The sequence below is a fragment of the Aethalodelphis obliquidens genome, unplaced genomic scaffold, assembly GCF_003676395.1.
Source record: "Aethalodelphis obliquidens isolate GAN/ISIS:26980383/991018 unplaced genomic scaffold, ASM367639v1 scaffold11, whole genome shotgun sequence".
Classification (NCBI taxonomy): domain Eukaryota; kingdom Metazoa; phylum Chordata; class Mammalia; order Artiodactyla; family Delphinidae; genus Aethalodelphis; species Aethalodelphis obliquidens.
Genome location: NW_020837955.1, coordinates 17,599,916 through 17,621,048, shown reverse-complemented (window position 1 = coordinate 17,621,048; position 21,133 = coordinate 17,599,916). Strand labels below are relative to the sequence as shown.

Genomic DNA, 21,133 nt, shown 5'->3' with positions numbered 1-21,133 from the left:
AATTCAAAAAGAGTCATGTACCACAGTGTTCACTGCAGCTCTATTTACAATAGCCAGGACGTGGAAGCAACCTAACTGTCCATCAGCAGATGAATGGATAAAGAAGATGTGGCACATATATACAATGGAATATTACTCAGCCATAAAAAGAAATGAAATTGAGTTATTTGTAGTGAGGTGGTTGGACCTAGAGTCTGTCATACAGAGTGAAGTAAGTCAGAGAGAGAAAAACAAATACTGTATGCTAACACATATATGTGGAATCTAAAAAAAAAAAAAAAATGGTCATGAAGAACCTAGGGGCAGGACAGGAATAAAGACGCAGACGTAGAGAATGGACTTGAGGACACGGGGAGGGGGAAAGGAAAGCTGGGACAAAGTGAGAGAGTGGCATGGACATATATACACTACCAAATGTAAAACCTATAGCTAGTGGGAAGCAGCCGCATAGCACAGGGAGATTAGCTTGGTGCTTTGTGACGACCTAGAGGAGTGGGATAGGGAGGGTGGGAGGGAGGGAGAGGCAAGGGGGAAGAGATATGGGGATATATGTATATGTATAGCTGATTCACTTTGTTATAAAGCAGAAACTAATACACCATTGTAAAGCAGTTATACTCCAATAAAGGTGTTAAAAAAAAAAAAAAAGAATCCGCCTGCCAATGCAGGGGACACGGATTCGATTCCTGGTCCGGGAAGACCCCACATGCTGCCGAGCAACTAAGTCCACGCGCCACAACTACTGAGCCTGCGCTCTAGAGCCCGTGAGCCACAACTACTGAAGCCTGTGCGCCTAGAGCACATGCTCTGCAGCAAGAGAAGCCACTGCAATGAGAAGCCCACACACCGCAATGAAGAGTAGCCCCTGCTTGCTGCAACTAGAGAAAGCCCGCAAGCAGCAATAAAGACCAAACACAGCAAAAATAAACAAACAAACAAAAAAACCCAAACAGTTTCTGCTCTTTAGATCTCTCCCTCATTGAAAGATAAGCCTGAGTATCTCCTTCTAAGAGAGTGGTCAGGTTATCTGCAGGGTCTTATTTTGTCCTGTGTAGGGTGGATACCTTGGGATAGGAGTTGAGTTGCTTAGGACAATAGAGGAGAGTTTAAATGCTCCTGTCAGTCACCAACAGAATTAGAGAATAAATATTTAAAGAATATGGGGTTAAAGAGTCATCAAATGATTAGTCTACCCAGCAGAGCCAAATTTTTAGCCTGCGTGGGAATTTGATTGACTCTGTTTGGCTTGATTAATATTTGTTGAATATGTGAATGAATTATAGAGAGTAGGAAAACGTTGTAAATTCTTAGCAACTGTGTAATATGTAAAGATTGACAGTTTAAAAGATTAACCAGGTTCACTGACAGATGAGTGGGGAGAAAAGAATTGTATCTTTAGCCAAGAAGAGAGGAAAATGGTACTTCCCAAAAAGAAAACAGACAAACTGTAAACAAATAATAAACTCTAATTAAGACATATGCTGAAGTACTGGGGGAAATGTCTGTGCTTTATTTTGAAATGCATCAAAGATAAAATATATTTGAAATGCATCAAAAAATAACATGGACTGATAAATGGATAAAGAGAGAGATGGTATGTGATAAAGTGGCTGCAGTAACCTCTTAATGGTAGACTCTAGGTGGGTGTAAAATTCTTTCAACTTGGCTGTTTGAAGATTTTTGTAATACAATATCAGAGGACTAAGGAGAGGAAAAAGGAAATCTAGAGATTTTGGAGGAAGAACCAGTGAGATTTAAGAGAAGTAACATTTATAGTAAAAAGAACATGGGCATTGGAGTCAAACAGACCTGAACTCTGGTTCTGGTTTAGCTCTTTGCCAGAGAGCTGAGCCTACTGTCTGTGGGCTGTAGAAGATGAAGAAGTGCAAGATTTTAATGTTTGATCTGAAAGATTTATATGACACTGTTACTGAAGCTGGAAGGTAAAACTGTGGAGAAGAGATGGTTACTTTAGTTTCAGGTAAGTGGAAGAAGAGATTTTGATATGAACAGTTCCATGTGTTTTCCTAAAGTTCAATAAATCATTTGCTCACCAAAAATTACTCATTGAGCATTACTCCAGACCAGTGAACAAAACAGACAAAAATCTCCTCCCTCATAGAGTTTTACATCCTGTAAGTGTTTGAAGAATGAAGAATCTTTACACCTCAAATGCAGTGACTCTGCAAAGGTGGAAGGGCTGGCATTCACCAGCAAGAGAAGAAGTGTTGTTTTCATAGCAAACTTTCTGATGTCCCAGACTCTATGCCATACAGGCATTTATTTCCTCTGCTTTCTCTCAAGCCCATCTGCTTTCTGATTTCCAATGTAGTTCTTTTTACTTCCATCTGAAGTTGGTGGAACAGTTCATATATAAGCTAGTTATGATTGAGTTTCAAAACATATGTTCTGGGGTGGTTTTTTGTTTTGTTTTTTCTTTCTTTTTGTTTTTTGTTTTGGCTGCACTGTGTGGCTTGCAGGATCTTAGTTCCCTGACCAGGGATTGAACCCGGGTCACGGCAGTGAAAGCACTGACTCCTAACCACTGGACTGCCAGGGAATTCCCAGTCCCGGCTTCTAAAATGGCCCAGACAAAAACAATAATTGTTGCTTTTTATAGTGTATACAGGGAAGACAGATGAAATTCATGATATTCCACATAAAACAGAGGACATAAAGATCTCCTCTCTGGTCTCACCCACAAATAATGTAGTTTAGCCAGGCTCTGATTTCATCACCCTTCCAGGGTGTGTATTCCTCAGTGATTACACACTCCTTCCAATAGGGTGGGAGGTCAGTCAGTAAAAGTATTTATTGAGCCAGACCCTCCTCTGCTTCTGAGTCATATTCTGGAAGGAAGGTTCTCAGGGAGAAGCTTTAACTCTTTCAAATAACAAAAGTTACTCCTCCATGTAACAGGGTAGGTCTCTAAGTTATCCTGTGGGGCTTATGCTAATTCTTTACTTGATACTTTAGATAATGAGGTATATATTTAGTCTGATAGTGAGATGGAATTTGAGAAAATACAGTAGTAGAAGGAAAATAATATCTACCTGGCTCAGCCTTGAGGAATTGTTTTAATAACTTATAGATGGCTAAGGGTTTTGAAAAGTATTGTTTGTTTTAGGGAAAAACTATTTATGGCACCACCCTTATGTGGAAATTTGACATCTGGAAGACAGCCAGAAAGTAAGAAAGGGGCCTCAGAGCACATAAAAAATAACTGTTGAAGGACTCTAGCACTACCACATGTACTTTACCACTGCAGAAGAGTTTGTTAGCCTCTCATTTGACACATGTTTACTTTTTATTTATCTGGAAACTTTAAATAATTTTGGTGGGGTGTGTGTGGTCCTCCCACCCCCTAACAGATTATAAACAACAATCTAGAAAGAGGTAGAAAAGTTGACAGAGGAAATAAAGTGATAGCAAAGGGAAAGCTGACATTAAAAGAGAAAGACCTAAAAGTTACATAGTACTGGTATTTTGTATTACAGCAGAGTACAGTAAGGTATGGTCTTAATAATGAACTTACTAAGTTCATGTTCAGTGTCTTTTCTTCTACTGAAGAAGGCAAGGGTGTATATAATGTGCCTATTTTAAAACATGGTCAAAGTTAACCACGTTTTGACGTGTTGAAATGGTAAATTCTGTAGAGTTTATATACTTGAAATATCACATTCTGGCGATGCTGTATTGGTGGCACACATTTGATCTTGTAGCTGATTATGGGAATGATGTTTAGTAATAACTGCTAACATTTATTGAGCACCTAGGTGCTGGCTTAGGTCCTTTCATACTATTAGCATACTGGTTAAGGCTTTGGAGACAGGCAGATCTGGGTTCCTATTCCATGTCTGACTGACTTTGTGACCTGGACAGGTTATATAAGCTCTCTGACCTCGTATCCTCACTAGCAAAATGGGAATCAATTATATACAATAAGGTTGTTGTGAGAACTCAATGAGGGAATTCATAGTACAATGCATGGCACATAGTAAGTGCTCAATAAATGTTAGGCATTAGTATAATTATTTTTATCATTATGATCATCCTCTTGATGATTATTATGAAAGTATGATTATCTCCATTTTTCTGAAAAAGGAAGCTGAAGCCCAAAGAGTTTAAGTAATATATCCAAGGTGAAAAAGCTAATAACTAATGGAGCTGGGATTTGAACCTTGATTTCTCTGACTCAAGGAGCCTCGTACTTTGCATTCACATTATGCTGCCTCCTCAGTGTGTGATTTTAATTCTATATATTTTTAATACTTAAAGAAAATATGTGGTGGGAGAGGATGTGGGGAATGGTACTAGCTACTTCTCTTCTCCATTGTGTACCCAAGTCATCTCATTATAGGAAAAAAAGTTTCAGTAACTCAAAGATAAGCTCTTTTTACTCAACAGTTCAAATTAAATATGTAATATGTGTGTTGCATGTGCCATTAAAATCTTATAGGCCCTTCACATTAACGGACTGAACAGTTTCTTATGTGCCTAAATGTTTGTCCACATCATTAGTAGACTGTAAACTTAGAGCTATAACTATCCTTTTTTGTAATTAGGCACTTAGTGCTTTTTTTTTTTTTTTTTTTTTTGCGGTACACAGGCCTCTCACTGTTGTGGCCTCTCCCGTTGTGGAGCACAGACTCCAGACGCACAGGCTCAGCAGCCATGGCTCACGGGCACAGCCGCTCCGCGGCATGTGGGATCTTCCCGGACCAGGGCACGAACCCGCGTCCCCTGCATTGGCAGGCGGACTCTCAAGCACTGCGCCACCAGGGAAGGCCACTTAGTGCTTTTTGATGTTGTTTATTGTTATATGTGAGATGAAAGTTAGAATCCTCATCTCTGCCAACACCAAATGATACTTGAGGCAAATAAAGAAAAATAGGCTTGGGGCCTGGACACTCTGGAGATCTTCTGGCACTCCTTGCAAAAGACCTTGGAGAAGTGTAAGGTAATCATGGCTGAAGGTAATCATGGCTGATGGCATATGCCCTCTATTTATTGCCTCCCTTTCTATTGCTTAACATGTCCTTGCTCCCTTGACACAAAGTAACAGACGCATTGTCTTATTACAGCACAGACACCATAAGATAGTATGCAAGTTTGGGCCGTAGGCGTCCTTGAACCGAAAACACATTCTTGATCTGGTATAGTGTACTAAAGCTTGTCTGGAGGCGCCATCTACATAGCCCTTTCTTGTTCTTCTTATGGATTTGTCTTTTTCAATGCATTTTAAATCTGGGCCACTGAGGTATGGTCCTGCTGCTGTTCTTCAGGTCAAATCGGTTTTTTTACAGGCACAGTCTCAGTAGGTAGAGGCCGGAATGCACTCAGTCTGAATCCTGGCCCTGCTGCTGTATGCTCTGTGATCTTGAACAAATTTTCTAACTTGCTGAGCCTCAGTACCCTCATCTTTAAGATAGCTGTGGGGAGGGACTACACCAAATTAAAAAGCTCTCAGTCACTTCCCCCAATGGTTGAGAGTCCATCTGCCAATGCAGGGGACACGGGTTCGAGCCCTGGTCCAGGAGGATCCTACATGCCGTGGAGCAACTAAGCCTGTGCGCCACAACGACTGAGCCTGCGCTCTAGAGCCCACGAGCCACAACTACTGAGCCTGTGTGCCACAGCTACTGAAGCCCTCACGCCTAGAGCCCATGCTCTGCAACAAGAGAAGCCACCGCAATGAGAAGCCACCGCAATGAGAAGCCCGTGCACTGCAGCAAAGAGCAGCCTCCACTCGCCGCAACTAGAGAAAGCCTGCGTGCAGCAACGAAGACCCAAGGCAGCCAAAAATAAAATAAATTTATATTAAAAAAAAGCTTTTGTACAGCAAAGGAAACTATCAGCAAAACGAAAACGTCACGTACTGAATGGGAGAAGATATTTGCAAATGATACATCCAACTCAACATCAAAAAAACAAGCAACCCAATTAAAAAACAGGCAGAGGATCTAGACATTTTTCCAGAGAAGGCATACAGGTGGCCAACAGGCACATGAAGGAAATGCAAAGAAAAACTACAATGAGATGTCATCTCACACCTGTCAGATTGGCTGTTAAAGATAATAAATAACAAGTGTGGGCGAGGATGTGGAGAAAAGGGAAACCTTATGCAGTGTTGGTGGGAATGTAAATGGGTACAAACACTATGGAAAACAGTATGGCGTTTCCTCAAAAAATTGAAAATAGGACTACCGTATGATCCAGCAATTCCACTCCTGGGTATTTATCTGAAGAAAGCTAATTCAGAAAGATATATGTATGCCTGTGTTCATTGCAGCATTATTTACAAAAGCTATGGAAGCAAAAAAAAAAAAAAAAAAAAAAAAGCTATGGAAGCAAGCTTAGTGCCCGTTAACAGATGAATGGATGAAGAAGATGGAATGGAATATTCCATACCAATGAAATATTATTCATAAAAAAAGAATGGAATCTTGTCATTTTCAATAACATGGATGGACCTAGAGGGTGTTCTGCTAAATGAATAAGTCAGAGAAAGACAAATACTGTATGATTTCACTTATATGTGGAATCTAAAAAACAAATGAACAAACATAAAACAAAAAAAGTCGTAGATACAAAGAACAAACAGGTGGTTGCCAGAAGGGAGGGGGGTGAGGGGAGGAAAGAAATAGGTGAGAGAGTTTAAGAAGTAACCTCCAGTTGTAAAATAAATGAGTCATGGTATAGTGTGGGGAATATAGTTAATAACTAATATCTTTGTATGGTGACATATGACTAGACTTATCGTGGTGATCATTTTGAAATGCATAGAAATATTGAATCGCTAAGTTGTGTAACAGGAACTGACAGTGTTGTAGGTCAACTATACTTCAAAAATAAACAAACAAACTCATGGAAAAAAAGATCAGATTTGTGGGGACCAGAGGCTGGGCGGGCGGAGGGGCGGGAATTGGTCAAAGACAGTCAAAAGGTATAAACTCCCAGTTATAAGGTAAGTAAGTACTAGAGATGTCATGTACAGCACGATCAATATAATTAACACAGCTATATGTTATGTATGAAAGTTGTTAAGAGAGTAAATCCTAAGAGCCATCCTCATAAGGAAAAATACATTTTTTTCTTTTTCTTTCATTTTGTATCTGTATGGGGTGATGGACATTCACTACACTTACTGTGATCATCACTTCATGTTGTATGTAAGTCAAATCATTATGCTTTGTACCTTAAACTTATGCAGAGCTGTATGCCAATTATATCGCAATAAAACTTGAAGAAAAAATAAAATACATGTGGAAATACAAAGGGAAAAAGATAAGCAAAAAAGATAGTTATAGGGAATAGATGAAATGCCATATTTAAAATCCCTACTTTTTAAATACCATATTTTAAGAGCACCCTCTTGCCTGGTACCTTAAAAATGTTAATTCCCATATTGCCTTCTTCAAGCATATTGGAAAGTCTGCCTTTCCAAGTTGCATGTTTTCTGTTCCACATAGCTATAAGTCACTTTTTTTTTTTTCAATTCCAGAATGACTTGGAGAATTAAATGAAAGCATATGAGGAAATTATTGTTTTTAAAGAAATGAGACAGTATTTTGAAAGTACAAACTTCTTATTTGCTTAGCTTTGACTTCATTATAAGTAGTCTTATATATACTTTATATCTTAGTAATAATTTATTATTAATAAGATACTTTATATCTTAATGATAATTCTCAAGATACCAATCTATATTACAGTGTCTTAAATACTTATGCTTCCCCATTTCTTTTGACCTTTCTTTCCAGGTTATGAAAGATGGAGGCTGGCTCAGTGGTTCGAGCCATCTTTGACTTCTGCCCTAGCGTATCAGAAGAACTGCCGCTCTTTGTGGGAGATGTTATTGAGGTGTTGGCAGTGGTGGATGAATTTTGGCTTCTAGGAAAGAAAGAGGATGTGACAGGTAAGAGGTTCATAATTCCTCACGTACAAAATAGACCACAGACCCTCCCGTCTTTCCATATTAAAAATAAAGGTTTAAGGGGAAGCCCAATAAATACACTTCAGATCCTTTTGTGTTTTCTGTGTGTGTTTACTGTGGTTTCTGCCAGCAAGGAGAGAATGTCTGTTATCACTGCATCTCTCCTTACTGGTTCCTTTAAAAGGTTGACATGGTTAGGTGCCCTCCTAGATTCGTGGGTGTCCTAAATTTATTAAATCTGCCCTCTACCCTAGATGCACTTAACTCCCACTTTCCATGCACCTGGTTTCCTTTTTTCTATTCTTGAAAACATGTTAGCACCAGTTTCTTTTATGAATTTGCCAAGGGAAGGCTGGAAGTTTTTCCCCCACACTATGCATCTATGTTAAATCCAATCTTTAACTTATATATATTTATGGAAGTCTGGGCTGGAGTATATCATACAGTCCTTAGAACAGACTCTTATTGTTACTTAAGCCACATTTGGGAGATGATAGATTATTTCCCAGTAGAAGTGACATCTCAGCTGAGATAAAAATGGTGAGTAGGAGTTAGCAAGGCAGAGGATAGGCAGAGAGAATTGCTTATTCAGAGGCCCTGGAATGAGAGAGAAAGAACATGGAAGGACTGAGAAAGTTCATTCTGGCATATGGAGTGTGAATGGTTGAGTGGGGGCAGATGGCATGGGGAGATGAGCAGAAGCTAGATCATGGAGGACAGCACATGCCATGGAAAGGAGTTGTGGAAACAGGATACTGTAAACGTGCTTTAAGCACAATCAGATTTGTCTTTTAGAAAGCTCGATGCTGCAGATTGAAGAATGATAGGAAAGGGCAAAGCCAAAGGCAGGGAGGTGGGATGGGAAGTGGTTGCAGTAATCCAGGTGAGAGGTGCTGATGGCTTGGACCGAGGTGGTGAATCTGGAGATAAGTGGACATATGCAAGAGATAGTTAGAAGGTGGAATCAACTAAACTTTACGATGCGTTCCAACTGACAGGCCCTGTTTGTCTATTATTACTTGTTAAAACCCTGCCAATCTTCAGATTCAACTGTAGTCTTTTTCATAAAATTTTTCATTTTCTTCCTGACCCATTTCCTACCTTCTCTGAACTTCCATAGCAATTTGTGTACCTAGGATGTGACACTGGATTTCAAACTGAATTATTGTTTATGTCTGAATTAGATTTTATGTCTGAATCAAATTTTAAGATTTTTCAGGGCCAAGACTGTCTTACTCATTTTCCCCTCTGCAGTGTGCCTTTGACAGAGTGACACCCAGTAAATGCTCATTGAATTGAATTGCACTCTCTGTGTTCTGCATGCACCTGATTTTGTGCACTGCATGTTTTCTACACTATATTCTCCACTGATGAGTACTCAGTGAGTTTTCAATTCAGGGTTTATAAATGGGCTCACAAAAAAGGTTTTTGTCCTGGTACACAGACAGAAAAAAGGAATTTTAATATTGGAAATGTTTACTTTTATTTACAGGACAGTTCCCCAGCAGTTTTGTGGAAGTTGTTACCATTCCCAGTCTAAAAGAGGGCGAGAGATTGTTTGTCTGTATCTGTGAATTTACATCCCTAGAATTGAACAGCCTTTCCCTCCATCGAGGTAAGTTGATCATCCAAGAGTAGACTGTTTAAAATAAGATTGGTGGAGTCAGTCCATTTTGACAACTAGATCTTTTTTTCTTGAATTTTTATGTGACTGACCTCTAGAGAGTCTTCAATAATACCAAGATAGTGCTGACAATAATAATGCCTTATATTTGAGAAGCATTTCATAATTTCCACAGCATTTTTTCTCACAAATACATTCTCATTTCATTCTCAGCACAGACCTGGCAGGTAGCAAAGTGGGTATTATTAACTGCATTTAAAAAATAATGAAAATGACTTCCTCCACTTACCATAAAAAAAAATGATAATAATAATGCGAATGAGATTCAAAGAATGTTACCTGCAGTTGAGAAGTTTTGGCCTCAGAATGTGAAGTTACATCACCTGATTATTTGTAAGTCCAGTATTCTCTTTCTACTGCCCCAGGTTGTAGCTACACTTCAGACTACAGTTATCTTTTTTTCCCGTAAAAATTGATATGACTTTGCTAACAACATACTATTTATTAATGCATAATAGTAGAGCAGGAATTACAGTATGCAAATTAAGAGAGAGAAGCAAAACAGCCCCATTGCTATTCAACTATTAGGTAATGTTATTAAAGTTCTCATCAGAACCAGTTTAAAGGGAAGTGGTTTAAAACGGATGGTCATAGCCATGTCTCAGTGATATTCCAAGTATTTCTCACTTCTTACACTCTGATAGACATATGAACGTCTAAAGAGTGACTAAACAGTTTCGGCACATGTACTTAAGTCCATACATTTCTGCATAAGCACAGAAGCCAGTAGTGTTCCACAAACTGAAGCTTATGATCAGTGCAATTTTATGATGACTCACAACAGTCATCAAAATTGTATAATTTATTAGGTATGTTAGTACTGTTGTTACTTACTCTTTTGAGTATGGCACTAAAGGGATAGGCTTAATTTCTTAAACTGTGTACACATATGGGAGAGAGAGTGCAGAGGTGGGGAGAGAGACCTAGCAAAGTCCCTAACCCTTAGTCAGTGAGAAGAAAGGAATATTGGGCTTTGACCTTAATCCTCAAAATCAGCTTTCAGAGTTTCTTGCCTTCACTTTACACTAAGCCTCTACCTCTGTTCTGTGTGCTTTTTTGCTAATCCACGTTGGGAAGACAGACAGAAATAGATGAAGATGTTATAGGAGGGAGCCTCATCTGTCCCTACTCACAGCTCCCATAGGGGGGCTGAGTCCACGTCAGACCAATCAGAGGGTCTGGTGGAAGCCAAGGCACAGTGGCTTCCACCAGAGCTGTGCAGAGGATGTGGGTGGCCTGGCATTGTTTTTTCCTACACCTGGTTCCTGGAGCAAATACTGTGTATAACAATGTACTATGTGGGAATATACAGTATGTCTACAACATTTGAGGAATTTGAGGAAGTAGCTTCTGGAATTAGTTTTTTTGCTTCATAATATATCTTGCATAGTCAAGTCTTAGGTACTAAACAGATTTTCTGCTGAATGCCTCTCCTGGGAAGACTGGACTGATGTGTTCTGAACTTGATTTGAAGTTAAAATCCACCTCAGGAATCCCAGAGCCACCTGAGATTCTCAGGAAAACCCTGGTGTGGACCTTTTAGCCACAAGTCACCTCTACCAAGACTGACTCAAGGTCAGGCTGGGTCCTGGAGTCTGTAGATCTTATCTTGACTATCTTTTAACAAGTTAAGGCTGTGGAGCTGAAAAACATAAGCAGAGCTCAAAAGGAGAGGATGCAGGGCAGGGGGGATACGTAGGAAAAGAGAGAATAGAAAGAGATGTACTAATTATTAGTGGTTTTATCTTCTGTGATATTGTGCTGCCAGTAAACACATTGACTATTCAGCTTTCTTTCCTTCTATGCTGTTCACGTATTTTAGCTCTGTATGTCTTCCGATTTGAACATAATAATAGCCTTTGAGGATGGGGATAGTAGGTGTATCTATACAATTTGTCTATTTCTGGGAAGTTTAGCTTGAGACACAGAAATGATTTTAATTCCTCTTGTTTTCTATATATATAACAGATATTTTACTAGTTAGAAACAAAATCACTAAAAAAAATGAAAATATTGTTTTATACTATATATAGTTTATGACTGAATCTAAGTCTACTGCTTGGAATGGCCCTTCTACTTCTTAGACTGAAAATGGCCCTTCTGCTTTTTCCATTAGATCAGCGTCTCCGCTCATGAGTATATACATTCCTTTATCCCTGTCCTCTAGTACTATTAATCCAGTTCCCTGTTGTTTCTTTGCCTTTCCTTTGGTCCTTCAGTGTAGCAGTGAAGCTTCTCCTCTTCTGTGATTTAATATATGTCAGGAGGGATTTGGAAACCTTTAAGAGCATGTGGGATAATGTTTGAGATCTGTTTTGTTTTACCATGCTGCCTTTAGTTGTTATTTACTTACCTTTCAGAAGTATCGAGAGTTATAAGAGAAAAAATTATATATTTTAACTATAAAATTATATTATTAAAAATATATATGTATTTAGGGCAGGCAGTATAGTTTAGGGGATAAGAATTCTGATGGCCCTAGATTTAAATCCAACTTCACAACTCAATAACTGTGATTCTGTACTAATTACTTAAGTTCTTTTGGCCTCAGTTTCCTTGTCTACAAATAATAATACCTACATCAGGGTAGTTGTGAGGATTAAATGAGGTTATACATGTAACGCATCTGGCAGAGGGTAAGCACTCAATAAAGATTAGCTATTTTATTATTCTCAACCTAGGATTCTTGGGGTTCATGGATGTGCTTCGGGGGACCTTATTTTCTGATGATTATGTGAAGTTTTGTGTGTATGTACATTTTCCCTGGGAGATTCTATTTCGAATCCAGACCACCAGTAGTTCTTCCAGCAGGTGTCACCCTTTCTCCTTTTCCCGAAGCTTTCTATTTGTTTTGGTCTGTTCCCTGTATTTTGAGTTATATTTAAATTCAGAAACAAGTTTGTCTCTTAGATCAATGTAGGTGCTGTCCTAGAAAATAAAGAGGGGAAAAAAGAGAGGAAAAACAAAAGACAAAAACAAAACAGCAAGGAAAAGACAGAGAAAGAGGAGAGAAAAAAAATTAGTGAGAGCGATGAAATATTTAATTGCCTGACACAACACAGAATGCTTATCCCTTGCCTATAAGCTCATGCTTCTAGGCCACCTCTCAACCCCCAGAAAAGACCAATGAAAATTGATAAACTTATTTACAAATAAATAGATAAATGATAATTATCAGTTAAAGCACTTGTGTCATAAGTCTGTGGTGCCATGTGTGTGAGATATCAGGATTTAGGTTCTGATATGGCTCGTGTGGAAACCCAGGTAAAGAGTGGTAGGTCTGCATAGAGTACAGAGTCCCTGGGCAGTAGATTTCAGTGAGGGACTTTATCCTGCAGGGTCAAACTACTTATATTCAGATTCTAGGACGTTCATTCTTTCTTATCATCTTATTCTTAATGCATTTGTTGTTTGAATAAAAAAATCTAACCAGAAGAAACAAGCAGTGTGGTGGCTGGGATTAATCGTGGATAAGCAAAAGGCTCAGGCTGACCCTAAGAGTCACCCCACTTCCTATTTTTTTGTTCACTCTATTCCAGGAGTTCCTCATATTGTTGTTTTTGAAGTTTAGAAATGATCACTAAGCAGCCTCTATTCCTAAGGCATAGGAATGCAAAAAACTCAGTAACAGGGCTGTAAAATAAAAGTGTTCACCAAAATTATCTCTAAAGTGCTTTTCAGGGCCTAAATTGTGACTTAAAACAAACAAACAAAACCTTTATTATATAGAAATAATCAACAGAATGACAATCTGCCAGGTAACAAAGCTTATCAAAACAGTCACCCAGGGAGTTCCCTGGTGGCCTAGTGGTTAGGATTCCAGCCTTTCATTGCCATGGATCGGGTTCGATCCCTGGTTGAGGAACTGAGATCCTGCAAGCCGCATGGCATGGCCAAAATAAAAACAAACAAAATTGTTTTCGGACTTCCCTGGCAGTCCAGTGGTTAAGACTCTGAGCTTCCAGTGCAGGGGACATGGGTTTGATTCCTGGTCAGGGAACTAAGTCGTGCCGCATGGCCAAAAGAAAAAAAAAAGAAAGAAGGAAAGGGAAAAAACAGTCTGAAAAAAACAACTGAAAATAGGAAAACAAACCCTATTATAAGGGTTTCATGAAGATTTGGTAAAACAAGAAAATATTCTAATTCTGCAGGTTTAAAAAAGCCAGTTCAGGGCTTCCCTGGTGGCGCAGTGGTTGGCAGTCCACCTGCCGATGCAGGGGACGCGGGTTCGTGCCCCGGTCCGGGAAGATCCCACATGCCACGGAGTGGCTGGGCCAATGGGCCATGGCCGCTGAGCCTGCGCATCCGGAGCCTGTGCTCCGCAACGGGAGAGGCCACGGCAGTAAGAGGCCCACGTACCGCAAAAAAAAACCAAAACCAAAACAAAACAAACAAACAAGCAAAAAGCCAGTTCAGGGACCTCCCTGGTGGCACAGTGGTTAAGACCCCGCCTGCCAATGCAGGGGACAAGGGTTCGATCTCTGGTCTGGGAAGATCCCACATGCTGTGGAGCAACTAAGCCCGTGCGCCACAACTGCTGAGCCTGCACTCTGGAGCCCGCGAGCCACAGCTACCGAGCCTGCATGCCTAGAGCCCGTGCTCCACAACGAGAGAAGCCACTGCAATGAGAAGCCCACACACCGCAATGAAGAGTAGCCCCTGCTCGCCACAACTAGAGAAAGCCCGCACGCAGCAACAAAGACCCAATACAGCCGAAAGGAAGGAAGGGAGGGAGGGAGAAGGGAAGGAAGGAAGGAAAGAAAGCCAGTTCATTTCAAAGCCAGGAGAGTGGGAGTTTTGGCACGCTTTTATTCTTTTTTTTTTTTTTTTTTTGGCTGTGTTGGGTCTTCGTTGCTGCACGCTGGCTTCCTCTAGTTTTGGCGAGTGGGGGCTACTCTTTGTTGTGGTATGCGGGCTTCTCATTGCGGTGGCTTCTCTTCTTGCGGAGCATGGGCTCTAGGCGCGTGGGCTTCAGTAGTTGTGTCACGCGGGCTCAGTAGTTGTGTCACGTGGGCTTTAGAGCGTAGGCTCAGTAGTTGTGGCACATGGACTTAGTTGCTCTGCGGCATGTGGGATCTTCCTGGACCAGGGCTCAAACCCGCGTCTCCTGCACTGGCAGGCAGATTCTTAACCACTGTGCCACCAGGGAAACCCACGCTTTTATTCTTAATCACCAAAAGACCTACTGTGTCTGAACAGTAGCCATGTCTCCAGTGAATTCCCTCTGTGGTCCTGATGGAATGGCCTTAGAACTAGTGGGGGAAAAAGTCACTTGTAATTCTCAGGACCCCAAGCTCTGACCAATGGATATTGAATCAGGAATTAAAGGAAAATAGAAATACAGGACCAAGACCCTATTTTCAGGGACATCTAAGCAAAACAGCATGAAATCAGTGAAAATGTATTGGGTGCCTACCAGTAAATGCAAAATCTTACATTAGAAGCTGTGTAGTATATAAAAATACAAGTGTCAAAATTGTTGATATAAGTGATAATTTCTTTAGTAGGCTACAGATGGCCAAGATGTGTGTAGGCTTCTAAGGTTTCTCAGGGAAGCATGCTAAGGTTTCAGATGGAGAGGAGAGGCTTCTGTAGGAGACAATGAAAAGTCCCCTTGTGTGGAATAGGGTCTCAGAGGTGAGATAATATTGGATAGCTGGGGATGGGGCAAGGGGAGGTTGTGACTGGATGTGAATACCAGTTTGCACTGAGGTGAAAACATAAGAGTAGCCTTTTGGTAGCTTAGTTAACTAAACTTCTTTGGAGAGTGTCCACAGCAAACTTATTTTTTTAAATATATTTCCCGTAGTAAGAATAGGATAATTAGAGAAGCCTTAGGCGGTAGGAAGAAGCCTTCATGCCTCATGGTAAACGTTTGAGCAGGGGAGGGATATGATAAAATGGGTACATTTGTAATCTTAGTTTGGCATGAATCATTTGGTAGACTGGAAGAGACAGTGTCTGGGGCGAGGTTTAAAAGAGTGAGATATGATGGGAGTTGGATAAGGTAGCAAAGAGTAAGTGACGAATGGAATAAATATTTTGAGAGAAGAAATTAGAGGACAAAAGGAAGTTAGAAGCGTGGAGCTAGTTAAAAAAGTTAAAACTGATGATCTACAAAATGAATAGTTCATAATCAGGTAATTAAAAGTTTGCTGCAAAACAATTTGCTGCAAAACTATAGGGTAATTTTTTAACTGGGACAAATCCTTTCCTCACCTTCTTCAGTAATAAGGCAGATGCTAACTGTTTAGCTTATATTTTGTGAAGATAGCCTGAAACAACAATATTGGAGCTACTGGTTATTTTCAAAAACAAACTGCTGATTACTAGAACATTCTTCTAAGATTTCATTATGATGCATTTTCAGGATAAGGATAGTTCAAGAAGGGCTCTAAGCAAGTGAGAGAGTGGCATGGACATATATACACTACCAAATGTAAAACTGAGCTAGTGGGAAGCAGCCACATAGCACAGGGAGATCAGCTCGGTGCTTTGTGACCACCTAGAGGGGTGGGATAGGGAGGGTGGGAGGGAGGGAGAGGCAAGAGGGAAGAGATATGGGGATATATGTGTATGTATAACTAATTCACTTTGTTATAAAGCAGAAACTAACACACCATTGTAAAGCAATTATACTCCAATAAAGGTGTTTAAAAAAAAAAAAAGAAGGGCTCTGGAGAAAATAAATGAACAGTTTGTTGTCCACACCCTACACTTCCAACCCATTCCTGAAGATTCTTTCTTTGTTCGATTTTTGATATTGAATATAATTTAGTGTGAGAAATTAGATCCATCTATTCAAAGGACTGTAGTGGCCATGACTATATTCTTCATCATTTATAAATGAATCCAGTGGTACAGACTATTGCTGGTAGTAGCATTTCTCTAACTTTTTGATCTTAGGATGCCTTTACATTCTTAGAAGTTTTTGAGACCCTAAAGAGCACTTGCTTGTGTGAGTCTATTGATATTTACCATATTAGCTGTTAAAGCTGAGAAATTTTTTAAATTATCAATTTATTTTTAAAAACTCATATTAGCATTAATAACATAAATAACAGTTTATGAAAAATAACTAGTTTCCTAAACAAAAAAAATTTAGTGAGAAGAGTAACATTGGTTTGCATTTTTTGCAGATGTCTTTAATACTTGGTTTAATAGAAGAAATCTAGATTCTTGAATCTATATTCAGTTTGCCACGTTACATTGTTTTGACTGAAGTATATGAAGTGTATGAAGAAAATATGATAGTTTTGACCTCACAGACCCTCTGAAAGGATCTTAGGGATCCACCCCCAGGGTTCAGCAGACCACATTTTGAAAACCATGGGTTTACAGGAATGTTCACTATATTGTCACTAAATTGTCAAAAAGTGTCCATGCACTTAAAACTCTAGGTTTATATTCCCTTGAATTTGGTAGCTATTTAAGATGATGAGTTGCACTATTAGTTATACCAGTATCCTGCTGAGGTGATAACCGAGGTCATTATCTTTGCTTCTCTTCTCTTTCTTCAGGTGACCTAGTGGTTCTCGATGGCACTCCCACTGCCGGCTGGCTGCAGGGCCGGAGCTGCTGGGGTGCCCGAGGCTTCTTCCCATCCTCATGTGTTAGGGAGCTCTGCCTCTCCTCACAGAGTCGGCAGTGGCACTCACAGAGTGCCCTTCTCCAGATTCCCGAGTATTCAATGGGACAGGCCCGGGCACTGATGGGGCTCTCTGCGCAGCTGGATGAGGAGCTGGACTTCAGAGAAGGGGATGTGATTACCATTATTGGAGTTCCTGAACCAGGCTGGTTTGAAGGGGAGTTAGAGGGTCGAAGAGGCATTTTTCCGGAAGGTTTTGTAGAGCTTTTGGGGCCCCTGAGGACTGTGGATGAGTCAGTAAGTTCTGGAAATTGCGATGACTGCATTACTAACGGTGAAGTAGATACCAACACAGGAGAAGAGAGACAGCCAGAAGAGGAAGGCGAGCAGCCAGGCACCTACGGGATTGCCCTCTACAGATTCCAAGCCCTGGAGCCAAATGAGCTGGATTTCGAAGTAGGCGATAAAATCCGAATCCTGGGGACCCTGGAAGATGGCTGGCTAGAAGGATCACTGAAGGGCAGGACAGGCATCTTTCCTTACCGCTTTGTAAAGTTATGTCCTCAACCAAGGGTGGAGGAAACCGTGGATCTGCCACAGGAAAGCAGCCTCACCAACATCCCTGACACATCTTTGGATTGTTCAGAGGACTTCTTAGAAGTGGAAGGAAAAAGACATGAATCTCATGAGTATAAAGCAGAGAAGTCCAACTCAGTTATTTCTGAAACATCCACTTCCCCACTGGAGCATCTGACTTCTGAGTATGAAGAAGACAAAAACTCTCACTGGGACGTGGGCAGCTCAGAAGGGCCCCCAAGAAGCACAGGTTCAGGGCACGAACAGCTTCTTACCAAATACTCTTCCACAAAGGATCCTTCAGAGGTGGTAAATGGTGTTACGTCCCAAACTCCAGTACCTTTTCATCCCGAATTGCAGAAAAACCAGTATTATTCTATAGGAGGAGGAAGCAACCCCCGCCCCCACCAGTACTCTGACCCTCTTCCTCTAGAAGCAAGGACTAGAGACTACTCCAGCCTACCTCCCAGAAGAACATACTCCCAGCCGAAAACCCTTCAGAAGCCAGTGACACCTCTTCATAGCACCTTTTCCCGTTTAGCCTCCAGGGCAGTCAGACCCAGCCAGTTGAGCCCTCAGCTCCAGGGCATGGCGAGGTGTGTGAAAAAGCACCTCACACCCAAAGAAAATGCTTCCAGCTTTTGCTCTGCATCAGAGAAATCAGAGATGAAGCCTGGTCTGCAAGACGAGACACCTGCTGTGGAAGCAGTGGCACTTTCACAGGGAGACGGCAACACGGACCTGGATTCTAAGTTGACACAACAACTGATAGAGTTTGAGAAGAGCTTGTCAGGGCCCGGCACAGAACCAGATAAAATTTTGCGCCACTTTTCAATCATGGACTTTAACTCCGAAAAGGATATTTTCCGAGGTTCCTCGAAGCTGATCATCCAGCAGGAGCTGCCTGAGAGGAGAAAGGCTCTAAGGCCACCGCCACCCCGTCCCTGTACTCCAGCATCCACTCCTCCCCATTTGCCAGTGGACCAGAGCCTGAGACCGGAACCACCCTTGGCAATGCGACCTTCTCGCCCCGCTCCCCTGCCTCCCTCGGCCCAGCAAAGAACGAATGCAGTACCCCCCAAGCTCCTAACCTGTAACCGTCCTGGCTGGGAGAGCCTAGAAAAGGAGGGCCCTGAGAACATGGAGAAAACTTTGGACCAGACTTCCCAGTGTCCCTTAGTCTTGGTGAGGATTCAGGAGATGGAACAGGACTTGGATGTGTGCTGCAGGGCTCAAGAAGAGCTGAACTTACCGCTGGAGGAGAAGCAAGAGGAATCACTAAGGGCAGAGACCCCTGAGAATCTTGAGTTCTACGAGAGTAACATTGAGAGTTTGGACATGGAACTCCAGCAACTTAGAGGTAAGTGATGAGGAGATAGTATATACTTGTTTCTTGACACCCACAAGTCCAAGTAACAGCCTACCCAGGCTTTTAGCGATGTGTTACCATCTATGATGGACAATTAAGGAATGGTTTGCTTTTTATTACCTAATTTCTCACTCTGTCTGGCTCTGTCTGAATGTATCCTATGACCACTATAGCCTCCTAACTCCAATTGCTGCTCAGGTAAAAAAGCTCAGACCTCAGTGACATTTATACCTCCTATACCTCTGTGACATCCATAGCAGTTGTGCAGATGGAAGTCCCCAGATATAACTTTCTTTAACCAGACTCTGCTCAGGACTGAAGACTTCCAGGCTAAGACTCATGAGAAAACAGTATGTTGTATCTTTGTGGTCCAGGGACTAAGTTTCAATAATAATAACAAACATTTATTAATGTATTAATAAGCATTTGTCACAAAGAATCTTCACAGCTACCTTGAAGGTACTGGGTTAATTCATTTGGCTACTTTATAGATGAGGAAACCAAGACTTGCAGAGATTAAGTAGCTTGCTAAGGGAACCGGGAATCGAGCCCATGTCTTTAACTACTATGGTTTACTGTTTCCCACCTTGCACATTCAAAAATTGAAATGCTGTCTCTTAACTTGGGGGTGACCAGGCTCTGGAGACTTCATTTGTATTCACCAGCCTATCAAGAGAAATAATTTATAAAGTAGGAAGAAGAAAAGAGTGAGATAATAGCAACTGGTCTAGAGCCTGAGGAGAGCATGACTGCATGCCCTTTGGCATGCGTGCCAGAGAGCTCTGAACCTACATGTCCTTAGGAAAGTCAATAATAAAAAGCACTCTGTGGATCTAGGAGTTGCAGGATCCTAATAAATAAAAACAAGGTAATGGTGGCCCAGAGAGACTAAATCAAGATGGCAGACCAAGTACACATACCAACTTCCCCTTGTCCTTTAGATCTCTAAAAGTGAATGAAAAAAAAATAATAAATTCCAAGAAGAAAGAGTATTATCAGAAGGCCAGAAGTCGAGTAACTTTCTGAAAGATGGAGAGCAGACGGATTACAGAAAGAGAGGAAACCTCTGTCTAAAATATGCTCAGGCAAGAATTGCTGTGCAAGTGGACACAGTTCTGCGGGAACTCCAAACTCAGAGGCATGGCCCGGGAGGATGTCCTGGAGCACATGCAGGGTGATGAATTAGGGACCAGCCAGATCACTGGGCCCCTGGGTCATTTGTGCTCAACAGGACAGTGGTGACATTTGCTCTCAAGGTAAAGCACGAGGGTGAGCACCTAGACATGTCCTCAAGAGGGTGTTCATTTAATATGAGTATCTGAACTCTTGGGGAATGCCAGATGCCTTGACGATTTCAGAGTGCCTGAAAAGGGATCCTGAGGGAACTTTGGCTCAGCGCTACATCCTCAAAGACATAGCAAGCCCCAGATTCTCCATCACCTTCCATACATACAAGTTTTGAGATATACTTGTAAACTGTTCTTGCATTAGACATACAGGTGACAGAACAAAACTCTCCCAAATTCCAGGTAGCAAAAATTTCTCAATAATGATACTTATTAGAATTAGTAGTGTTCCAGAGAAATATTATGTCTTCTATGCATAAAAACAGTGTGCAGTGTTTTTAAAGGACTATATGGAGTAATGGACTGGTACTGAGGGATGAAATTGGTATTCTTTTTTATTCAATTGACCTTCTTTTTCAGGACTAATAATTCAGCTGGTGTTCTTACTATGTTTTGGGGTTTTTTTTAAGTTCTAAAAGTTTAATGGGTATAGTCTTAATCAGGAAACTGTTCTTTATTTGCATTCACCAAATACAGCATTGGCTGTATTAATATTGACTTGATTGCTTTTCAATAGGTGTATTATTTGTATCAATTGCTAGTATGATGAAATTACTTATTTCTTGCAATCACTGACAGTTCCTCTTAAGGTCATCTTTTTCTGTCTTCATAAAAAGTGTATCCAGCAATACAA

The 21,133-nt window shown here is 40.9% G+C and overlaps 1 protein-coding gene across 7 annotated transcripts in view; it reads left to right on the top strand.

The window, feature by feature from the left end:
• Nucleotides 1–21,133, top strand: part of DNMBP (dynamin binding protein) — a 126,333-nt gene that overhangs the window by 41,940 nt on the left and 63,260 nt on the right. For 6 of the 7 annotated variants that reach the window (XM_027112296.1, XM_027112292.1, XM_027112293.1 and 3 more), the window contains exons 2-4: nt 7,764–7,918; nt 9,429–9,551; nt 17,141–19,144. In XM_027112296.1, the coding sequence (XP_026968097.1) occupies nt 7,774–7,918; nt 9,429–9,551; nt 17,141–19,144 (2,272 nt within the window). In that variant the 5' untranslated portion in view covers nt 7,764–7,773. Of the gene's footprint in view, nt 1–6,889; nt 7,173–7,763; nt 7,919–9,428; nt 9,552–17,140; nt 19,145–21,133 lie in introns of those variants that run through there. The other variant, XM_027112291.1, reaches the window with a different exon arrangement.